Source organism: Brassica rapa, chromosome A08 (genome assembly GCF_000309985.2).
Source record: "Brassica rapa cultivar Chiifu-401-42 chromosome A08, CAAS_Brap_v3.01, whole genome shotgun sequence".
Lineage (NCBI taxonomy): Eukaryota > Viridiplantae > Streptophyta > Magnoliopsida > Brassicales > Brassicaceae > Brassica > Brassica rapa.
Window position 1 is genome coordinate 21,856,121 of NC_024802.2, and position 21,845 is coordinate 21,877,965.

The 21,845-nt window shown below is 37.2% G+C and overlaps 5 protein-coding genes across 7 annotated transcripts; 2 read left to right on the forward strand and 3 right to left on the reverse strand.

Annotated features, from left to right (window-relative positions):
• Positions 1-1,440: 1,440 nt before the first annotated feature.
• On the forward strand, positions 1,441-4,612 carry LOC103836386 (palmitoyl-acyl carrier protein thioesterase, chloroplastic). Of its 2 annotated transcripts, none has more exons than XM_033277322.1 (6): positions 1,441-1,714; positions 2,686-3,212; positions 3,445-3,578; positions 3,655-3,768; positions 3,849-4,020; positions 4,105-4,612. In XM_033277322.1, the coding sequence occupies exons 2-6, from the start codon at positions 2,706-2,708 to the stop codon at positions 4,423-4,425; spliced, it is 1,248 nt and encodes a 415-aa protein (XP_033133213.1). In that variant the 5' UTR covers positions 1,441-1,714; positions 2,686-2,705; the 3' UTR covers positions 4,426-4,612. The 2 variants fall into 2 exon arrangements, with proteins under 2 accessions (XP_033133213.1, XP_009110887.2); XM_009112639.3 differs by having other exon boundaries at positions 1,454-1,711.
• Positions 4,613-5,417: 805 nt separating this feature from the next.
• Positions 5,418-7,150, reverse strand: LOC103836387 (cucumber peeling cupredoxin). Its single transcript, XM_009112641.3, has 2 exons — positions 6,317-7,150; positions 5,418-6,091 (listed from the first exon to the last, which is right to left on the reverse strand). The coding sequence occupies exons 1-2, from the start codon at positions 6,519-6,521 to the stop codon at positions 5,595-5,597; spliced, it is 702 nt and encodes a 233-aa protein (XP_009110889.1). The 5' UTR covers positions 6,522-7,150; the 3' UTR covers positions 5,418-5,594.
• Positions 7,151-7,396: 246 nt separating this feature from the next.
• On the reverse strand, positions 7,397-8,939 carry LOC103836388 (succinate dehydrogenase subunit 6, mitochondrial). Its single transcript, XM_009112642.2, has 3 exons — positions 8,646-8,939; positions 8,003-8,105; positions 7,397-7,790 (listed from the first exon to the last, which is right to left on the reverse strand). Exons 1-3 carry the CDS (start codon positions 8,811-8,813, stop codon positions 7,639-7,641), a joined length of 423 nt encoding a protein of 140 aa, XP_009110890.1. The 5' UTR covers positions 8,814-8,939; the 3' UTR covers positions 7,397-7,638.
• A 3,487-nt stretch (positions 8,940-12,426) lies between these two features.
• LOC117127540 lies at positions 12,427-15,987 on the forward strand. Its single transcript, XM_033278125.1, has one exon. It carries the CDS (start codon positions 12,427-12,429, stop codon positions 15,985-15,987), a length of 3,561 nt encoding a protein of 1,186 aa, XP_033134016.1.
• Positions 15,988-16,816: 829 nt separating this feature from the next.
• On the reverse strand, positions 16,817-21,174 carry LOC103836389 (putative axial regulator YABBY 2). 2 transcript variants are annotated; one of them, XM_009112643.3, is made up of 6 exons: positions 20,827-21,174; positions 18,149-18,280; positions 17,927-18,059; positions 17,788-17,836; positions 17,639-17,714; positions 16,817-17,224 (listed from the first exon to the last, which is right to left on the reverse strand). In XM_009112643.3, exons 1-6 carry the CDS (start codon positions 20,893-20,895, stop codon positions 17,117-17,119), a joined length of 567 nt encoding a protein of 188 aa, XP_009110891.1. In that variant the 5' UTR covers positions 20,896-21,174; the 3' UTR covers positions 16,817-17,116. The 2 variants fall into 2 exon arrangements, with proteins under 2 accessions (XP_009110891.1, XP_009110892.1); XM_009112644.3 differs by having other exon boundaries at positions 17,927-18,056; positions 20,827-21,167.
• Positions 21,175-21,845: the final 671 nt, after the last annotated feature.

Here is a 21,845-nt window from a genome sequence, read left to right on the forward strand (position 1 = left end):
GGTGATAGTAGACTTGTTCCTATGTATCTCCATGGTAATACATTTTCAGTTATTTATATGAGTCTTTTCCTAACATATTGGATCATGAATTATTGTCATTTTCTTCTTGCTTAATCAGAAGAAAACTATATCCACTAAAATGCAAATCATTTTTCAATACGTTATAACAACGAGTCACATGGGCATTCGCAAACGTGGACTACACTTCATGAGACTAGGGTCCCAAAAACAACGTCTACAGTTAGAATAATTTAATGAGAGCAGTGGCAAAGAAGGGAGAGCAAGAGAACGTATAGTTTAGGTATCAAATGGTGGGACGACAGCGAGATGAATATAAGAAGAGCACCGAAGCACATGTTGATGAATTTTCATCAATATTAGTGAACAACAAGGGGAAGAATGTAGAGAGATGACCATGATTCTTTATATCTTTTTAATCAAACAAACATTTGGCTGTGGTGTTGTTATTCTGATTTTCCAAAATAAAGTGTTTTTTTCTTTTCTCTTTTGCTGACTTGCATATATATATGAATGGATAAACTAACCAGGGTCAATCTTTTTATATATGTATGTCTTTGCCCTATGTGTTTTTTTTTTCTTAGTTGTTGGTGATTGTATCTATTTGTTACATCTTGGTGAATCTATATATTTTGGTGATTGTATCTCTTCTTAGTCTTTGGTAAAAAAAAAGTAACGCCAACTATCAGTCTAAGAAGGATATAGTCGTTTAGCAAAAAAAAAAGGATATTGTCTAGTTGAACTCTGGAAAGCAACCGTAAATCATGAATCATCACTAGAATCTTCATATGGTGATGAAGGCATTCTTGTTACTAATAATGAGCTCGAATGCTTCGGGACCCATATATATATAGGTCAACGAAAAGGATTTGATAATTTAACAAAACTGTATATGGTAATTAAACCAAATAAGAAACCTCATAACGATGCGTAGTTGCGTACGTAATGTTAAATTGTGTATTTCAGCTTTAGCAAATACAATACAGAAGTAAGAAAGAAAGGGATAGATGCATGCGCATGCACATGCACATGTACCTTGTTATTCTTGTGCCCCCACTCTTATTATTATCGTGTGACAAACGTCGTTCGGTGCCAAAATTGACAAATCTCTCTACTAAACAACGTACAAATCTGACAAGTGTCACTTTCTCCACAAATGTGTGAATATATAGCAATTCTCACATGCGAGACAATTCAAATCCAATGGGATGGAAAATTCCAAAGTTAAGCAAAAAAAAACAAGCAAACCAATCAAGTCTTGCGTGCTAGAATTTGTAAGAAAAAGAAGACGTGAAAATATATATAAAAGAAAATGAATAAAATATGCCTGATTAGGTAAACAATATTGTAACAAGAAGAAAAAAAAGGTAGAGAAAACAAAATCTTGTTTTGAAACTATAACAAAGGGAGGAGCTAGGAAGGAGGCAAAATTCAAATTATATATACATATACATACGAAAGGCCATCTCATCCACATTTCTCTCACCCACTCTCTCTCTCTCTCTCCGCGCTTTTGTATTTTTTAAAAATATTGAGAATCTCAAAAATAAAAAAAATAATTGAGAGAAAAATAGAGAAAGGAGATCGTGAAAGACAGGGAGGCTCAGCTGAAGAAGGAGATAACTTTTGGGTTTGGAGACTCCTGAGAACATTGGCGTTATTGTGATTTTAATTCTTCATTCTACACCTGAAGGTTGTAAGATCTCTCTCTCTGTCTCTCTCTATCTATCTGATTCGGATTGGTTATCTGATTTGCAAAAGTTCAATGCTTTTTGGAAACAATAATATTCGAATTACCCTTTTAGAATAAAAATTGGTTCTTTTTTTGTTTGGAGGTTTCGACGGATCTGATTCAATCGGTTTTACTTTCGTCTAGCTTCTGTTTTCGTTGTTTGGATTGCAGATCTGAATTTTCTTTCTTACCTGCCTGCTCAAATTGGTTTCTCCCAATCTCTTTTGCAAATGCTTGTGAATGAAATAGCGATTTTGAGCTTGAGCTTCAGCTACGATTTGAATGGTTTGCATCGTTTAATCTCTAGCAACTTGTCGTGAATCTCCAATAAGCTCAGTGGCTGAAACATGATTAAACTAATAATTTGAGCTATATACATCTTTTTTTGGTTACACATAAAAATCGTGTCTTTGTGTGTGTGTTTAAGGTTTCAAGTGTTCCTTTAGTTGATTAATGAATTTGTAAGCATATTCATCATGCTAATTGGTTAAAGATGTAGCCTTTGTATTACATCACTCACTGATTTAGCTTCTTTTTATGTGTGTGTGTGTGTGTTTGAGATTTTAAGTGTTCCTTTAGTTGATTAATTAATTGGTAAGCATACCCATCATGCTAATTGTTTAAAGATGTAACATTTGCATTACATAACTCACTGGTTTAGCTTTTTTTATGTGTGTATTCAAAATTTCTATTGTTCCTTTAGTTGATTACTTAATTGATGTGCCTACTCATCATGCTAATTGCTTAAAGTTGTAGCCTTTGTATTACATCACTCACTGGTTTAGCTTTTTCTTTGTATGTGTGTTCAAGATATCTACTGTTCCTTCAGTAGATTAATTAATTATTGAGCATACCCATCATGCTAACTGCTCTAAGATGTAGCCTTTTGTATTACATCACTCACTGATTTAGCTTCTTTTTTTCTGTGGTGTCAGTGTGTCTTTAGCTACTCGTCATGGTGGCCACCTCTGCTACATCCTCATTCTTCCCTCTCCCATCTTCCTCTCTCGACCCCAATGGCAAAACCAACAAACTCACCTCCACCAACTTCTCCGGACTCAACCCCACACCAAACTCTTCCGGCAGGTTAAAGGTCAAACCAAACGCCCAAGCTCCATCCAAGATCAACGGCAAGAAAGTCTCTCTGCCAGGCTCAGTACACATCGTAAAGACTGATAATAACCACGATCTCTCGCAACAACACGCACCCAGAACGTTCATCAACCAGCTACCTGACTGGAGCATGCTTCTCGCCGCCATCACAACGGTCTTCTTAGCAGCTGAGAAGCAGTGGATGATGCTTGATACTAAACCGAGACGCTCCGACATGATTATGGATCCGTTTGGGTTAGGGAGAATCGTTCAGGATGGGCTTGTGTACCGTCAGAATTTCGATATCAGGTCTTATGAAATAGGTGCTGATCGCTCTGCATCTATAGAAACAGTCATGAATCACTTACAGGTATATTACAATCACACTCGTTTGATACTATAGCTTGACCCGCACTGATGTTGGTTTTTATATTTTTATAAATTGTTTAGTGACATATAGATATAGGTTATTTAGATATTTCTAGGTTCCTACGAACCTACCCGGACTCAAACCCTGTCCGTAAAATTGAGTTTAATTTTAAACCAAAAAAATCCGATACCCGAAAAAACCGATCTGTATCTAACTCTTCTCCTAATGACAGGAAACGGCTCTCAACCATGTGAAGTCTGCAGGACTGCTGGGAGATGGGTTTGGTTCTACACCTGAGATGGTTAAGAAGAACTTGATATGGGTCGTTACTCGTATGCAGGTTGTAGTTGATAAATATCCTACTTGGTAAAGCTCTCTCACCACTTAACCTTAAAACAACATGCATGAATCATTTGCTTATTCAAATGTCTGCTTTCACCAGGGGAGATGTTGTTGAAGTAGATACATGGGTCAGTAAGTCTGGGAAGAACGGTATGCGTCGTGATTGGCTAGTTCGGGATTGCAATACTGGAGAAATCTTAACTCGAGCATCAAGGTTAGCTTCTTTTTGTTTTTGTTTACTCTTAAGCTATTATCTAATTATTGAGTTATAACCATCTCTGTGCTGCAAAACAGTGTGTGGGTGATGATGAATAAAGTGACAAGGAAATTATCAAAGCTTCCTGAAGAGGTTCGAGGGGAGATAGAGCCTTACTTTGTGAACTCTGACCCAATCCTTGCCGAGGACAGCAGAAAGTTAACAAAGCTAGATGACAAGACTGCTGACTATGTTCGCTCTGGTCTCACCGTAAGTATAAATATTCAACTCTTTATCTTTTAGCGTGTAAAACTCTTGAGAGATTCTTATGAGTTTGGTGATGAACTTTTGCAGCCGAGATGGAGTGACTTGGATGTTAACCAGCATGTTAACAATGTGAAGTACATCGGGTGGATACTCGAGAGTGCTCCAGTGGAGATGATGGAGAAGCATAAGCTGAAAAGCATGACTCTTGAGTACAGGAGGGAATGCGGGAGAGACAGTGTGCTTCAGTCTCTCACCGCGGTTTCGGGTTGCGATGTTGGTAGCCTCGGGACAGCTGGTGAAGTGGAATGTCAGCATTTGCTTCGACTCCAGGATGGAGCTGAAGTGGTGAAGGGACGAACAGTGTGGAGTTCGAAAACACCATCAACGACTTGGGACACTACATCGTAAAAAGAACAGCAAAGGGTGCTTTGGTTCCTCTGTAAACTATATACCTGCTTGCAACCACCACCTTTGTATATTTTTATTCTTATTTTTGGTTTTATTTTTCTTTGATGGATATACATTATATTTATTTAATCTTTCTATTTATTTGTTTTTTTTTTCTTATGGGAAAAGTGGGTGTGGTCGTCTATCATTACAGTTATGTTAATTATGTATTCCTCCCATGTGCCATGATGGCCAGACAAGGCAATAGCTTACTTTCTTATCATCTTATATTTTATTGTACTCTCTTGAATTTTGTAGTTGTTTCCAGCTGAACAAACACGTGCATCATCTTCTTGTGACTTGTGAGGAATGTCATGGCATGTACCTGTCAAATTATTGAATGGCTACTAAATAGACAACGAACAACTAAAACGGTTAGTGGTTTGAAAGGCATAACACAATTATTATCACAAACGACAAAGAAAGCTTATAAAGCAATAATAATCTGGAAAGCTTATAAAGCAATAATAATCTGGAAAGCCATAAAGGTAGGCGAGAAAGGACGAGAAGAGTGTTATAGAGGGAAAGAGACGAGGAAGAAATGAATTTAACACGGTATCACGGATGTTAAGTGATGCATTTGAAGTAGAATGGCATAAAACGCACATCATAATTGCATTGCATGCATTAAAAATTAGATTTACTCTGGTAGTAAGTGGTTTTGATCGACTTTCAATAGAGTTTTTTTTTGTTTTTGTCGGCACTTTCAGTAGAGTTATAAGCTTAACATATATTACAACCTACTTAATATTATATCTGGGGATGTCTTGTCTTCTTGAATTATTTTTGGGTCTATTTTCCTCTTGATTGTTGCATCCAACTCAATAAAATATTACAACTCAACTCCATCTTGACTTTTTAAGATTTGAAGTCATGAGGATATACAATTACAAAAGTCAGTAGCTAACTTGTACTTAATTTATTAGATTATTAGTAATTTAAAATCGTATAAAGAACTAAATCAGTGCATTGTAACTGATTAAAAAAAATTCAGTAGATAATTAGTATTACACCTCCAGAAACACATATTCTATGTTTATAATTTTGTAACTATTATTATAACTCCAAGAAACAGAATGCTTATATTACACATACAAAAACTGTAGTCATCAGAACCGAAGGAGAATTGACTAAAAGAATGATGCCAAGAACCCCATAAAAACTAAACATACCAAATTGTATTTTGCTATGCAAGAAGAATTTTTACGACCCTTAACCAAACTATCATCATCATCACTCTCAATATCTTTAGGATGGTCAAAATTGGCAGGAACTATGGTATCTGGAGCAACTTCATCATCATCACCGGATTGAGAGGATTGGCCTGGTCCAGGGGCCGTCTCATCATCTTCATCTGGTGATGGTAGGCCTTGACCATGTGTTACATTTATCATGAAATGCTGTCCAAATTTGCATTGTTCACCATCATAGTTTCCTGAGAAGAAATAATTGGAACCTTCTTTGACAAGAGGAACTTTTACCGAGACCGGAACTGGAGATGTTGCTGAAGGTTTTGCAGCTGACCACTCTCTTGTACTATTGTCTTCATTATTGTTGTAATCGCATGATTTGTATGTTTTGTAATCATATGTTTGCACCACTGAATGGTTGCTATCTGTGTTGAATACTACATTTGAACAACAAAGACGTTTATGATTTGAGACTTCATAAACCAAAAACAAAACGATCAATTAAAAGTTTTAAACTGCACATTTACTAAAATATTGAATTTTTCAATATCTAAAAGTCAGAAACTACATTTTCTTAACATTATTTCTTAAAAATATGCTTGGTTTTTATATATTACTATGGTTACTTCAAAAAATAGAGCTAAAATTTGGTGTAAACTTACTGAGGAAATCACCCAAAGAAAAGGATTTGGAATCAGCCCATTTCTGATAGTTTACAGAGGGTCTCTCCTGGATATCGAACCATCCTTTGGACTCACCCACAGTGTAGTTCTTGTACGCATCAGCCGACAAACTCAGAACCATAAGGCTCATGATGAGTAACACATTAAAACAAGATGATGATGAAGATCCCATACTGCATGACATTACTCTTCTTCCTCTCCCGATTCTCTAGATTACAGAGCTTTGCTTTGATTGATCTATATTTGCTATAAAAAAGAGATATGAGTCTATACATAAAGTAATAAGCTGGTCATTGGCATGTGGACAAGTCTTGATGTTTGGGGTATACGAAGGAACAAGAAACGATGCAAACTGGTCGGTCCAATAAAAAACCAACGCCTCCTTCTCCTTCACACCACGTGATCTCTCACCTTATGTTTGCTGTCTTGGCTTCCCTACATCTGCCAACTGTCGTTTCTACAGCCTTACTAAATGGAATCCTTAGATAACGTGTTTTGTAGTGTGCTTTTACTTTACTACCGTAGATTCGAAGTTCTTTTTCATTCCAGTGATTTTGATTGATTACATCAGAAATTTTCAGATTTTATGTTTCGGAAAAACAATTTATTCCAAAATTACTTAAATTAAAAAGGAAATTTTGCGAAAAATTAAATCACATGTTCAATATATTATGACCACTGTCATTGATATGCAAAAAAATGAAAAACTTATATCAGTAAGTTTCCTTCGGTGACTAACAAAATGCAAGTTCAATTAAATATTTTTCATTACTGAGTTTTAGTTGGGCCTTCATAAACTCAAACAAAAATAATGGGCCAGGAGACATCTATTGAAAAGGAACTCTATTATTTTAAAGTTTAGGAAATTTAGGTTTCAGATTAATCTGGTAAACCGAACGGAACAAAATCAAACTAAAATAGATTTGGTTACTGGAGTTCAAATATGATTCCTTGACTTGTCGAACCCATAAACAACAGTGTCAATGGCTATGTAAATGTATTTTAGCATATAATAGAGGCAAGATAATGTTGTTTCTTCAAGTCCCAAAGGCCATTATGTTGTATTTTTAACACTGAATAAGCTTTTTTATTATAAATCCAAATGAGACTGTTTCAGTTCATCTTCTCATGGGGCATTGTTGAATTATTGAGACAAGGAAAACAAACACGTTTCGAGAGTGAGAACATAAAGAAAGGTTCGAAAGAGAGTCTGAAAATGGATTTAACTGCTACCACCATCTCATGCTCTTTGCAAGACAATCTTGGCAGAGAAAATAGCACGCGTCTCTCTGTTTTAGGATTCAGGACCTTTGAGACTTGCGTTCCCACCATTCCATGAACTTAACTTGAGCAGCCATCGTGTCCAGCTTATACAGCTGCATCGTGTGGTTCGCGACTTCTTGCCCGAAGGTCCAACCAAAAAGACCTCCTCCTAAGAATGACAGTGCAGCACCTGTCGCACCAAGCAGCAGTAACAGAGGTGTCAGAGTCAGACTTATCAAGAGATATACGCATACAGTTCAGTATTTGCCAAACATGTAAGTCCACCATGTAACAACAGCGTTTTATTTATATATGGGACATAAAGTATTTAACTTACTCCAGAAAATGTTCATTTCGTCTAAAGATTAAAAGGTTATTCACAAAGAGAAAAAGAGTCTTTACCATGTGGAGACTTCGAGTATTTCCAGGCAAAAGCAGCAGTAGATACAGCTCCAAGTGCAGCTCCAGTAGCACCAAAAGCCGCAGCTTCCCTAGCAGTTTTCAGCTGCAATAGGATGAAAACACAACGTAAGTCCAAGCTTTCTAAGGAGCAAAAACGTCTATATCTTGAGTAAGAGTGCATATGAGCTAAGAAATGAGCAAGAAGTGGAGCATGGAATGGAACATGGGTTGAATCATAAAGAATCCAAAACACTCTCCTAACCCTTACTAAATTCCTGAATACTGATCACATTCTGCTCTAGTAACTATCTATCCTGCTTCTTACTATAGCTTCCTCTTACCTCTCCTCTTTCATCAAGTTTCTTCCAACATTCAATATCTTTTAACTCCATTAAACAATAATCTATTCCTTCCCTAATACATTCACATCAAAAATCTTTGCTAAGAATAGTGTAAACTCACTGAGAGGATTCACTGAGCTTCTCCTATCTATTCAATAACAGAGCTCTCTACTTCAAAAGAATCACATAGATCAAAGAGCCACGAACAATCAGTCAGAGAATCACAAAGGCACAATCAGTGAACAACAAACAAAATCAATCAAATAATCCATGGATACAGAGAGAGAGAGAGGGGGCAATACGGTGGGTCCATTGACGGGATCGGAAGCTATGAACTCGTCGACGTCGGAGGAAGACCAAGAAGGAAGAGGCGTGTCGCGTTTGGTGAACCTCGTGTAATTATCCAGGAACGATAACCTCTCCTCCCAGAACCCCTTGAATCCATCCAGCAACGATCGCGAATCTCCCATCTTCTTCGCACACTTTCTCTCAGATCGAAATCGATTTTTTTTTCTTCTGATTGATTCAATCGGAGACGAACGTCGCTCCTCTACGCCGCTCAAAATAATCAGTCCAGTAGTCTAACCATTAAAGTATCGCCACGTGGTTAATAGAATACATTTGGTATTTAAGAATTTTCATTTATTTTATGAAAAATTAGAATTTCAAATGTTTCTTCTCTAATTTCACATTACCGGTTCGGTTCATATATTTTAATTTTTTTTGGATATTTTGAGTCTATTATTTGTTCGGATTTTTGTTTTATTTGGACCGAGTTGAGATATTTTCTAATAGAGGACTAAATATATGAATTTGTATTAAATGTTCAAAAATATATAATACTGACGAATTTTCGAATTTTTCCATCTGGATTTATATTTATACAAACACACATACACAAAATGTTTAGGTTTAAAGAAAAATATCTTTAGGGGAAGATTTTATATAATTCCTAGCTAATATGTTCATATTAATTTGGACTAGTGATTTGAAGGTGTTAACTCTACTGCTAAAGCCTTCTTTCCAAAGAAAATAGGTGCTAGGTTCGAGTCTCATCAGTTATGGAGAGTGGATTAAGCAAGTGGCTCTTGTCCATGGTCCAAAAATATCATGGGATTATGTCTATAACTTCTCAAATTCAACTAAAAAAAGAAAGTAACCGGCTCTTGTCCATGGCCAAAAAGATTATAGGTTTGGACCAGAACTTCTTGAATTCAACAGAAAAATAAAAGTTTGGCTACTGTATATTAATTATCAAATCAGATTTGTATTTTCAATCTTTGTTAACTCAAGTCTCGATATTATATGCCCAGTCCTACTAGCTAGTCGCTCGCATCATAATCCAATCCACATCAAAAGTAGACGGTCTTCAGCGAAGTCGAGAAGAGAGTGTATATGATCTTGTATGTATAACGTATACAGAACAAACCATACTTTCAATATTTTTTATCTACTTTTGAACATAGTTTTCAATTGTGTGTGTCTTTTTTTTTTTAAATTAGTCACTTAATTTATAGTTTTTGTTTACAAACATACATATGATTTGACATTGTGTTCCTGTGTACTTAGGGTTTTCTCACAAACATGCAATCGAAGAAAAAAAATGATAATTAGAGTAACTGATTCGGTATACAAGACTAATCGTAAAAATTAAGGAAACAAAAACCCTAATAAAAATGGAGGTTGAAAAGAAAAACATAATAATGATGAGAAAAAAAATGCAGTGAGAAAGAAGGAAGAAAAGAAAACATTAAAGTGTGTGGACAAGACCCGTCAGAGGCACAAACAGCCAAAGACATCCAAAGACCCCAACTAACATGATTTGACGTTTCAGATTCTGTTTTTCTTTTGGATCATTCATTTTAAAAAAAAAACTATTTTCTTGTCCATTTTAAATTAGTATATCTTATTATACGCAAGTTTTTATGTATTTTAGTTTTCTTTCATAAATGAGTGTGCATGGACGAGTCGACGGAAGGTGTACGTAAGTGTCTCTAACACTGTTGGTCTGTTGCACACACTGGACAACATGGCCCTACATCTCTAACCTTCGTTGAGAGAGAGAGAGATGGCTTTCATTAAACATAGCCACAAGCACAGTTCGGGTCAATTTTGGACTATAGAAAATGAAAGTTATAATTAATATGTATACTTGAAATTTGAATAGCAAGTTGATGTCGACGGTTTCCACAAACATATTTTTAAAAGAAAGAACGCGCCTCACGCGCCTGTGCGAAAAATCTCCCAAACTGAAAACCACTTCGTTTCACCTCCTCCGTCGCCGTCTACGGCGCCGGTCACCCCCTGCGGCCATGGCAAAAAAGAAGCCACCCAAAGGAAAGCCACCAAACCGTTCAACCACTCACCCCTGCTCTGCCTCTCGCTCCACCTCTGCGTCCAAGCCTCGCACTGTCTCACCACACGCTGCTGGCTCCGACTCCGTTACTGGAAAGGTCGATCCTGACTTTTCCCCAGTCAAAGATGCCCAGACTACTGCTACTGTAGTGGATCTGGCCATGGAGATTGAAACCCCCAATCTCGAAAACCTAGCTACAGAATCGAATGCTGTACCTAGACCTACAATTCCCGACACCACTGTTGATGCAAACACTGGAAAGGAAACGGGAACAGACTTGAAATCCTCTCAGGATAGAATGACCAGCAACGGTTCCTCTCCTGCAAAGTCCACTGTTCCTCTATCGAGTCCCAGCCCTGCAGAACTCTGGAAAGGTTTTGTGAAGGAAGCTTCTATAAAACTTCAACCGAAGGAGAAGCCGTTCTTGCTGGACTCTGGTGAACCGTGCGTTACCATTCCAAATGCAGTTGTTGAAAAGAACAAAAAAGCCTGGGAATGCTTTATCCTTGGTCAGTTCTACAACGACGCCCCTGCCCGGGGTGCCGTTCATGCAATTGTAAATGGAATTTGGAGTAAACACCGTAGAGACATCACGGTATCGAAGATGGATAATCAAGCTTTCCTTTTCCGTGTACCCTGTCCTCATGCCCGTAGACGCATCCTTGCTCAGAACTTCTGGCAGATCGATGGGCAAACGATGTTTGTAGCCAAGTGGTCTCCAGGCCTTCAACAGGTTAAACCTGAGCTCGAGATGGTGCCGGTTTGGCTCGAGCTTAGAGGAGTTCCGCTTCAGTTCTTCAACCAAGATGCTTTGCAAGAAATTGCAGGAATAGTGGGCCACCCTGTTTGCCTTCATCCGTCAACGGAGCAACTTATCGACATTGAAGTGGCAAAGGTCTACACTGTTATTGATCCTCGAAAGCCTCTCCCAAACTTTGTCAATGCACGGTTTGAGAGTGGAGATACTCGACGCATATCTGTTTCTAGCCCCTTCATGCCGTCATTGTGCTCCTTTTGCAAGAAAGTCGGTCATACCATCTCCCGCTGTAAGGATGCGCCTAAGACATGTACTCTCTGCAACTCTGTCAAGCACCTAACGGTTGATTGCTCGAGATATAACCGCGAAAAGGCAAGAGGAAAGGCTCCTATAAAAAGCCTTCTACCAATTGTCTCTCAGACAAAAAAAGTCTACAGACCAGTGGGAGATAAGAACAAGGGTGCGACGGCCTCTTCTTCTGTCCCTCCAGCACGGTCTGATATTCCCTCAGAGCGGTCTACTCCAGCTCGGGCTAATTCTCCTTTACTACGGACTAATCCTCCTTCACTTCCACAGCGCTCGAAGTCCTTGGAGAACAGGCAAAGATCAGTGTCTCCTATCAGCCACCACTCTCAGCATGTGAATCTTCATTCCCAGACGTTGGCTGTCGAGATTAATGATCTGGTTGAAGGTGGCCTTGTCGTTGATTTAACCCCTTATTCCTCAAAAAACTCCATCTCATCTGGTCATGTTTCTGATGGTAGTAACTTTTCGGGTGATGAGGATCCGGGTGACGGAGATGATAAATACATCGAAGTCATTTCTCGAAGAATGAAGAAACAGTTAAAAGGAAAGGCTAGGGCAGGAGGCCCTTTAATCCTCTAAATTTTACCTCTTATATATGGATCTTTTTTGTTGGAATATAAGAGGAATAAATGATTCTGTAAAGCGGAGGGGTTTTAGGAAATGGATGCGGAAGAATAAACCTATTTTTGGTGGTCTCGTGGAGACACATGTACTGCTACCTAAGTCGGATGCTATTTTGAACTCTATTCTACCGGGTTGGTCTTTTCACAGTAATTACGATCACTCGGATATCGGAAGAATTTGGGTTGTTTGGCACCCATCTGTTCAAGTCAAAATCATCTCGAGCTCACGTCAAATGACTACTTGTCTTGTGAAGCTCCCAAATGTCAGAAATGAAATTGCAATCTCCTGTGTGTATGGTTCAAATTGCAGGATTGAGAGACGCACGCTTTGGCAAGAATTGGAAGCATGCTCCTCACTTCCGCAGCTGGTAAACGTCCCGTGGCTTACCTATGGTGATTTCAATGAAATATTAGATCCTTCAGAACACTCAAAGATTGACCAATTCTCTTTCCCACGGGGCATGAGGGACTTCAAGGAGTGCATTGACGAATGCTCTCTCTTTGACCTTCCTTACTGTGGGAACTCTTTCACTTGGTCCAATGGACATGTGTCAAAAAAGCTGGATAGAATTCTCACTAATTCAGCTTGGCTCCAGCAATTTCCGGAATCTATTGGAGTCTTCGGAGTTCCGGGTATTTCTGATCACTCTCCATGCTGTGTTTTTCTTGACCAACACAGGCCAAAGCAGAAACGACCCTTTAAATTTTTCGCTCACCTGAATCAGCATGAGGATTTTGTTGAGATCCTTGGTAACTGTTGGAACTCTTTGGATTTTCATGGTACTAATCAGCTAAGAGTTTCTAAAAAGTTGAAAGAGCTTAAGGGAGTTATTAAATCCTTCAGTAGAGAACACTTCTCTCATCTGGAGCAACGGGTTGAAGAAGCTTTCACGGATCTTTGTCTTGCTCAAGCAAACTCTCTTGATAACCCATCGCCTACTGCTACTAATTTAGAGAGAGATGCGCATCACCGTTGGCATGTGCTAGCAAAGGCTGAGGATTCCTTTCTGAAGCAGAGATCGAGGGTTCAATGGTCTGTCGATGGAGATTCAAACACTGCATATTATCACGGAATAATTAAATCAAGGCAAGCTCAAAACCAAATTGTGTTTCTGCTAGGCAGGGATGGAACTATTATTGATAGGATTGAGGACATAAAAGAGCATGCTGTTGATTACTACACTCTTCTTCTCGGCGGCCCAACTTCATCAGCTGCTCCTTCTCCTTCTGTTATCGCCTCTTTCCTGCCTCTTCGTTGCTCTCCTGAGGCTGTGAGTCTCCTTGATGCAGGTTTCAGCGATCTCGATATTCAGACAGCTTTCTTTGCTCTTCCAAAGTCCAAAGCTCCTGGCCCGGACGGTTACCCTGCGGAGTTCTTCATAGCGAACTGGAGTGTGGTTGGGACGGATATGATAGCAGCGATCAAAGAATTTCTGACTACAGGCTGTCTCCTACAGCAATGGAACTCGACTATCATCTCCCTGATCCCCAAGAAGCCTAATGCGAATCAGATGACTGAGTTTAGGCCAATATCGTGTTGCAATACTGTCTACAAGGTAGCCTCTAAGCTTCTTGCGAACAGAATAAAAGCAGCTTTGCCAAAGCTCATCTCTTCTTCTCAATCAGCCTTTGTACCGGGGCGCCTTCTGGTTGAGAATGTGCTGTTAGCTACAGAGCTTGTCTCTGGGTATAAGTGGAAAGATATCTCAAAGCGATGTATGCTGAAGGTTGATCTGCAAAAAGCATTTGATTCGATCAACTGGGATTTTATCTTGAACACGCTAGAGGCTCTCGGTTTTCCTTCTCACTTTCGGAAACTGATTTCTCAGTGTATTTCCACCACCAGATTTTCTGTTTCAGTGAATGGAGAGCTTTGTGGGTATTTTAAAGGAACAAAGGGATTGCGTCAGGGAGACCCGCTATCTCCCTATCTTTTTGTTATCGCTTTGGAGGTCTTTTCCCAAATGCTAAATGCAAAATTCAGAGTAGGAGACATTGGCTATCATCCCAATACATCAGAGATTGAGGCTACGCACCTGGCTTTTGCTGACGACATTATGATATTCTTTGATGGTGAGAAAAGCTCCCTTGAAAACATTGTTGATACTATGGAGTTATTTGCCACATGGTCGGGATTAAGAATGAATAAGGACAAGACGGAACTCTTCGTTGGAGGCTTGAATCAGGCTGAAACTACTGACCTTACTAGTCTCGGGTTCAACCTCGGTTCAATGCCTGTCCGCTACTTGGGCCTCCCTCTTATGCATCGCAAGCTGCAGATCTCCAACTACAGACCACTGCTCCAAAAAATCAAGGGACATTTTACTGCTTGGTCTACAAAGAAGCTATCTTATGCTGGTCGTGCTCAGTTGATCTCTTCGGTTATCTATGGTACCATAAATTTCTGGACATCTGCGTTTGTTCTCCCAAAAGGATGCATCAAACAAATCCAGAGTCTGTGCTCTTGTTTCCTGTGGACTGGAAATATCACTCGCAAAGGAGTAGCGAAAATTGCGTGGAGTACAGTGTGCTTACCAAAAAAAGAAGGAGGACTGGGGCTCAGGGACTTTGAGACGTGGAACAAGACTCTTTGCCTAAAGCTTATTTGGATGTTATATACACCAAACCCGTCACTGTGGGCTTCTTGGATCAGGAAATACAAAATTGGAGATGAAAGCTTCTGGAGCTTAGAAGCTAAAAAGGCAGGATCTTGGACATGGAGATCTCTACTGAACTTGCGCCCTATAGCTTCAAACTTTTTGAAAGCAAATCTTGGGAATGGACAGAAAATTAGTTTTTGGTGGGACATTTGGACGCCTCTTGGTCGCTTGATTGAATTATTTGGCGACTCGGGCCCTAGAGAACTCTGCATTCCTTTATATGCTTCAGTCGCTGATACTTGTGATGAGAATGGCTGGCGGTTGAGAGGCGCTCGATCTCTTGCTGCAGAAAGCCTTCAAATTTATCTCACGGGTATTATTCTTCCTTCACTCTCTCAAGATGATGATGTGTTTCACTGGGTTATTGATGGTGATGCTATGCCTCGTTACTCTGCCTCTCGAACTTGGGAAGAGCTTCGAAACAGAGCACCGTTAGTCTCTTGGTCCACCAGTGTATGGTTCAAGATGGCCACGCCTCGTCACGCCTTCCTCATGTGGATTGCGCATAATGATAGAATGCCTACACGGGTAAGACTATCAAGCTGGGGTCTAGGGACTTCTACAAGCTGCTGTCTCTGTGATTCAGCTCTGGAAACAAGAGATCATCTTCTTCTGGGTTGTGAAATCAGTGAACAGATTTGGAAACTGGTTCTTCAACGGTTGGGCTGTACACATTCAGCCTTCATGACTTGGACTTCTTTTGTTGAATGGATTTCTCTAAAGGACTCCACTACTCCTTTGATTCTCAAGAAGCTGGTTGCTCATGCAACTATCTACAACATTTGGGCAGAGCGGAATAAACGCCTACACCAGGGAATCTCCTCAACTCCTCCAACGATCTACAAGCTCATAGACCGCAACATCAGAGACACGATCTTGGGGAAGAAAAAAATCAAGAAGAGCTTCAAAACACTTATGCTATCATGGCTAAGAAATGTCTAGAAAATCTTCTTCTCATATGGGTTTCACTTTGTTTTTATTCTTTTTTGCCAAAGTGCACCCAGTCTGTCTTTAGTTTTTTGTAAAGCTTACAAACTTCTTTCATATTTATATGATATTCACATCCTTGGCAAAAAAAAAAAAAAAAAAAAAAAAAAAAAAAAAAAAAAAGTTGATGTCGACGTGGAAACTATAGTGATTGCAATTTGGTCGATGCTATGAGTCAATTTTTTTTCCAAAGTGGCGCATTCTTTTAGCAAAAGTTGACAAACAATACAACTACACAAAACATTAAATTTTAAATCGATAAAAGAGTACAAGGTTTTTGTTAATGGTTATTAAGAATTTTCACTAGCGATTAAAAGAATTCAAACACATTATTCCTTTTCTAAATTAGATACGTTAACATGAATTATTCTGTTGACTTACACATGATGCAGACACGAGCATTGATTTCTTTTCTTTTTTTTTTTCACGAGCACGAGCATTGATTTCTCATCAATGATTTTTTTTTTTCATTTTAAACTGTTAAAATAACCAATTTAGCTATTCATTGGGAGCCTTTGCTTTTCGTAAAGAATGTTTCTTTGGAATGAGTGATTTTCAGAATTATCTCAGCACCATAAAAGTCACCATATCATATCCCAAGATGGAATTTATCTTTTCTTACCCACTCTATGTATATACTACTGTACATGGGCTTGTATAATAAGTATATAAATATTTCAGTATACACAAACAAACATGTAAAGTCCAAACTCCTTTTTTCAAATTCTATACATTAATTAACATTGATATAGATTACTATAAACTACTCAATTTTCAAAATTCGTGACCTCACAAAGAGCTACACCTTTTCAGAACAAGGAAATATGAAACTTATATTACAATCTTCGTAACGGAGATTTCAGGTTCAGATGTGAAAACCATATATGGGTTCACTTATTAGGAGAATATAAGCTAGAACTGAAGTTATAGATGGAGCCCACGCAAGAAAAAAGAAAGGGACATACATACACGTATATATATGTGTGAAAGGTTATGGTGATCTTCTTCTTCCTTACCTTCTCTTCCATCATCAGCATACACATACATATATATAATAGCCATTATCAACGTATATGTAAAGGCTTTAGTAGTATCCATTAGACTTTTGTCCTGCAACTGTCTGGTCTAATTGCTTGCCCTTCTTGTTGCCATCCAGCTTTAATCCAAAGTGAATGTGAGGAAAATGTGCCCACTACACACACACCCAATCAAGCAAAACTAAAATTTTAAAATATACTGTAATAAACATTCCACCAATTGCGAAAAGTAGAATCCACTATCTTGTTGGTATATACACTTATTGTTATTACTATTTTTTTAACCATCATATCTCACATCAGAGAAATAGATCAAACCCTAGGATTTTCTATTTTTATAAGTTTACTACTTATTAGAAAAACTAAAAATTGTAGTTTCTTTAAAATTAAGTATGTACAGATATTTTTAAAACGTTGTAAAGTATAACAATTTAGTAAGCTTTTCATTAGAAATAAAGAATTGTTTTATATCTTCATTACGGTTAATTCTTTACTATCAAGAATTTTATTTGGAGCTACCTCTCGAAGGCTATTATAATTGTGAAAGAATGATAAAGAAGGAAGCTTACATTTTTAGCAGCTGTGCTAAACGCCTCGCGGTGGCTGATCTCTGGATTGCCAGCCTTGATCCTTTGGATTTCCTCTCTATTTAACATTAGGGGAGTTATTAAAATGGTAGTGAAAGGAGTTGAGAAGTTTCATTAAAAGATAAACTTACTTGATGAATCTGTTGTAGGCTGAAGGAACGCGTTGTCTTTTCTCCGGCGCTGCCATGAAAATAAAATTATGGACTCATTGCATATGTACACAAACTTCAAATGCTTGTGTATCAAAAATGAGAGTAAAGAGCAACTAACGACGAATAGGAGGCATTCTAGGAGCCTCTCGATCGACATTTTCTGACAATGTGGTCGAGAAATGGTTGGAGCTCCTAGAGGATGATCCATATTCTTTCCTTGTTATCGAAGTTGTTATCTGTTGCTTATGCTGCTTCATGATTGCAAAGACTATATCAGCCAGAATTCGACATAGTAACAAGAAAATGTTGAAGTCCTATAATGATTATTATTATATGATACCTGAAGATCTTGATGAATGGGAGTAGGTGGGCTTTGATGAAGTGAAACTCCAATGTTGAGAGAGAGCAAATTGGTACAATGGCCACATCTCACAGTCACAAGCGTGAACATACTTGCGTATGGTACACTTACCTGATCATGGATAAAATAGGTGGTAAGATATCTTAAATCATATATATATACGGACAAGTTATTTGTCTTGTTTACCACTATCCTGTTATTCGATTAGCTGGTTAGACCAATCTCTAATGTAATAGAACTTAACTATATTGTGCATGCAATAATTAACAGGAGAGGTTGAGAAATATAGTACGCATGTTAACTATTCCATTCTGTAGAACTGTGCGTTTTTGTTACTTATAGAACAGTGTATTGATTTGACAAATACAAATCCAACTAATATTTTCCTGAATAAAACAAATAAATAGGTTCTTTTGTTGACTTATAAGATCAGGATTAACGGAGCGTTCATAGGGTGAAGTTCTTAGCGGAATATAAGAAACAATCTCTTAACTTTTAACTAAAAAAGCTAAGAACCCCACTCTAAAAATCCTCTATTAATCATGCTCTAAATGAATTAGTCGAAGAAAATTCATAAAGATCAACCTAAGGTGAAATGCTAGTGTTTATTTCATTATACAGTTTCACTAATTAATCATTCAGATTTAAAATATTCGCACGGTATAATGTACTTCAATAATAAAACGGAGTACATAGTACCCTTTAAAGTTTAAATTTAAACATTTTTTGTGTTCATATTGAAGGAAAAACAGCTAGTAAAATATTTCTTTTTTCATACGTCAAAGATATTCCTCTAGTTTGTACATGTAATATAATATATTTAAATATTTATAGAAGTATATATTATCAAGTTTAATATTTTTCCCCTGTCCCAAAACATTCAAAATTGTTATGCTTCTACTTTCATATTTATTAAAAAAACTGGAAAAAGTGGGTAAAAGAGTAGTTCATGAATCTATATCTAAATATGTATACGAGAGGGGTATTTTGTGTATGGTGGGTTCTCTTGACATATATATATATATATATATATGTCTGACACACAATCCTCAAGGCAACATGATAAAAGATAGTAAAGAGATGAAGAATGGTTGATGAAGCTTGTAAGGAGAAGACAGCCATGTTAGAAAACGACGTGACCTTAACCACAACCCATAAAGTCCTTAACATAATATGTGATGGTACCATCTTATATTATAATCTTCTTTTATCTTTGTGTATGTATCCAATCCAAAGTGGTCAAGATCGGCCATGATTTAACACTTTGCAGCTTTTTTATAGATCAAGACATTGTTGCTCGAACTGGGTCGAACAAATCTTTTGTACTTTCCACTACAATACGAACCCTATTTTGTGCAAGGCGACCTTCGTTATTTTTTTTAAAAAAATGTGACCGTTTTTGTCGCTAATTAATCACACTCATGCTACATCTTCAGTATAACATTTATAAATAATCAACTTAGAAGAGTTTCTCGTGATTACTATATTTATTTTAACCTTATCTACACACTGCATGCAAGACTTGTATAGAAGTTATAACATTTTGGGATAACACTACTACACTAGTATTAACCATAAAGTATAAACAACGTAACTGACCTCATGTCCTAGTCAGTTTTTCCTGATAGCTTCTATATCATAGATTATTGATTTGTATGGTACATGTATATATATAAATATATGTGTACACAGTACACAAATGTATGTATATATAGTCATCCGTTAAATAGTAAACAATATCAAGCCGGTCTACAAAGCTGAAAATAATTAAATAAAAATAAAATTATATAGATATAATAATAAAATTAGTCTCACTTCACTGTTGAAAAATGAAATTTTGGGGAAGCAAAAAAATGTTTTTCTAGAATTATCAGCTGGTGATGTGATGTAAATATTTTTACATGGACCACGCTTTGTAGATCAAAGATCTATGACTGATATGATATATATGCATACCTGTGTCACATGCTACAGTTTATATATTAAACGATAATATGAAAGTCAGACTATAAAGCTTGAAAACTTAGTGAAAGTTTTTGAGCCTGTATCGCATGGACGCAGGCAGCAACGCCTAATACCTTTTACAGGAAATATTAATGGCGATTGGAACTTAGGGAATTGATATTGGTAGTTCTTAAGAAAATGAAGGAATGAATTACTGAAACAACAAAGAAAAATTGTCTTCTAAAACGACAAAAACCTTCAAAATTGTGAAATTAAGGAAGGTGCTATTCTTGTAGACAATAAACCTACACATAGAGCCCTAGATCTGATCAGGAGCTGTTCCTTTGAGTTTACTTTGTTTGAGCACTATAATATATGGTTCAGTTACCAAACTTCTTTTGCTTCTTTGGGTATAATATCTCACCACCCGTTAGTGAGAGTCATCTCCACAAAAGACAAAGGTAAAATAAAAATCTAGGGTTTCTTTTATTTTCTCAAATCAAGAAACTTCACCTATATATCTTCATCAATATTCAGAAGCAAAATCATCATACACTCATCACCAATTAAGTAATTGATAGGAAGATAACATCTTAACTATTTGAATTATGTTAGAAAAGTGAGATCTAGCTCTGAGTTAATACCAATCTCTCTTTTCTTTTGAGAAATATTCCATTTCTAATGTAAGCAAATAGGGGAAGCGAGAAAATTACCGCTAAAATCGTGGTGCAGAAGTTGCAGTGGACATAGCAAACACGGTCAGATGATAAATCTATAGACATTATGATCTCTGGCTTCTCTTCACTGATATCTCTCTTCTTGTTCGGGTTACATGAAAGTTTTAGCTATGCCAATGAGATCAAAGAAGGAACTATTTGATCTTGAAAGAATATATTAAAGAAAAGGCAAGCTAAGAAGAGAAGAAGAAGAAGAAGGATAGAAAGAGAGAGAGAGAAAGATGTGTGGAGGAAGGATACAAAAAATCTGAAAAGACTAATGGGGTTTGTTTGGGGAGGGAGAGGGACAAGTGGGGACTATACTACAATGTTCTTTATTTACTATACTTTTTATATTGGAACTGTGCCGCGTATTCGCAACACGGATCGAACAATACAATATTAATTAAAACTTTTGTTTTTATTATTATATATATGCATATAACACTTATTTGATCAATGGTTGTAGTTTATATGAAAGATATGCAAGGCAAAGAAATGTACATTCTAGAATTAATTGTTAGGCTTTTCTTTGATTGATTGATGTAAACATTCGCCAAATGAAAGTGTCTGCAAGTATATGACATCATGCGAGTTGTAGTTTATGAAAGCTATGCAAGTCAACGAAATACATGCATATTTGGATCGATAATACTTTTTTGACGATTTATGTGTCATTTCACCAAATGAAGGTGGCCTAAATGTATATGACATCATAAAAAATGACTATATGATAGTCACTAGATCCATTTTGCACACTCTCCTCCAATATTGATTTAATAAAATTGGATACGAGAAATTAATTGGTGGAAGCAAAAGTTTGAGGCAGTTTCATTTATATGGATTGGAAGAGATAGGAATAAAGTTGCAGATTGCTTAGCAAAACATAGATTATCTAATAATATGCTGTTTGTATCTCATTTCTATGTTCCTAACTTTATAACCCATTTGTTACATTCTGATCAGATTAGATCATTATCATAATAAAAGATGTATTGGAGTTAAAAAAAAAAAAA

What these genes read in the sequence shown, in the direction of transcription:
- LOC103836386 (XM_033277322.1), top strand. Translation starts at nt 2,706, where the DNA reads ATGGTGGCCACCTCTGCTACATCCTCATTCTTCCCTCTCCCATCTTCC. An exon ending in CAGTCATGAATCACTTACAG is followed by an intron (nt 3,213 to 3,444) that starts GTATATTACAAT and finishes TCCTAATGACAG; the next exon opens with GAAACGGCTCTCAACCATGT. An exon ending in ATGTTCGCTCTGGTCTCACC is followed by an intron (nt 4,021 to 4,104) that starts GTAAGTATAAAT and finishes GAACTTTTGCAG; the next exon opens with CCGAGATGGAGTGACTTGGA.
- LOC103836387 (XM_009112641.3), bottom strand. Translation starts at nt 6,521, where the DNA reads ATGTCATGCAGTATGGGATCTTCATCATCATCTTGTTTTAATGTGTTA. An exon ending in TTCTTTGGGTGATTTCCTCA is followed by an intron (nt 6,092 to 6,316) that starts GTAAGTTTACAC and finishes GTTCAAATGTAG; the next exon opens with TATTCAACACAGATAGCAAC.
- LOC103836388 (XM_009112642.2), bottom strand. Translation starts at nt 8,813, where the DNA reads ATGGGAGATTCGCGATCGTTGCTGGATGGATTCAAGGGGTTCTGGGAG. An exon ending in ATCCCGTCAATGGACCCACC is followed by an intron (nt 8,106 to 8,645) that starts GTATTGCCCCCT and finishes ATCCTATTGCAG; the next exon opens with CTGAAAACTGCTAGGGAAGC. An exon ending in ATACTCGAAGTCTCCACATG is followed by an intron (nt 7,791 to 8,002) that starts GTAAAGACTCTT and finishes TTGGTGCGACAG; the next exon opens with GTGCTGCACTGTCATTCTTA.
- LOC117127540 (XM_033278125.1), top strand. Translation starts at nt 12,427, where the DNA reads ATGCGGAAGAATAAACCTATTTTTGGTGGTCTCGTGGAGACACATGTA.
- LOC103836389 (XM_009112643.3), bottom strand. Translation starts at nt 20,895, where the DNA reads ATGTCTATAGATTTATCATCTGACCGTGTTTGCTATGTCCACTGCAAC. An exon ending in CCATTCATCAAGATCTTCAG is followed by an intron (nt 18,060 to 18,148) that starts GTATCATATAAT and finishes GCAATCATGAAG; the next exon opens with CAGCATAAGCAACAGATAAC. An exon ending in GCCTACAACAGATTCATCAA is followed by an intron (nt 17,715 to 17,787) that starts GTAAGTTTATCT and finishes AATGTTAAATAG; the next exon opens with AGAGGAAATCCAAAGGATCA.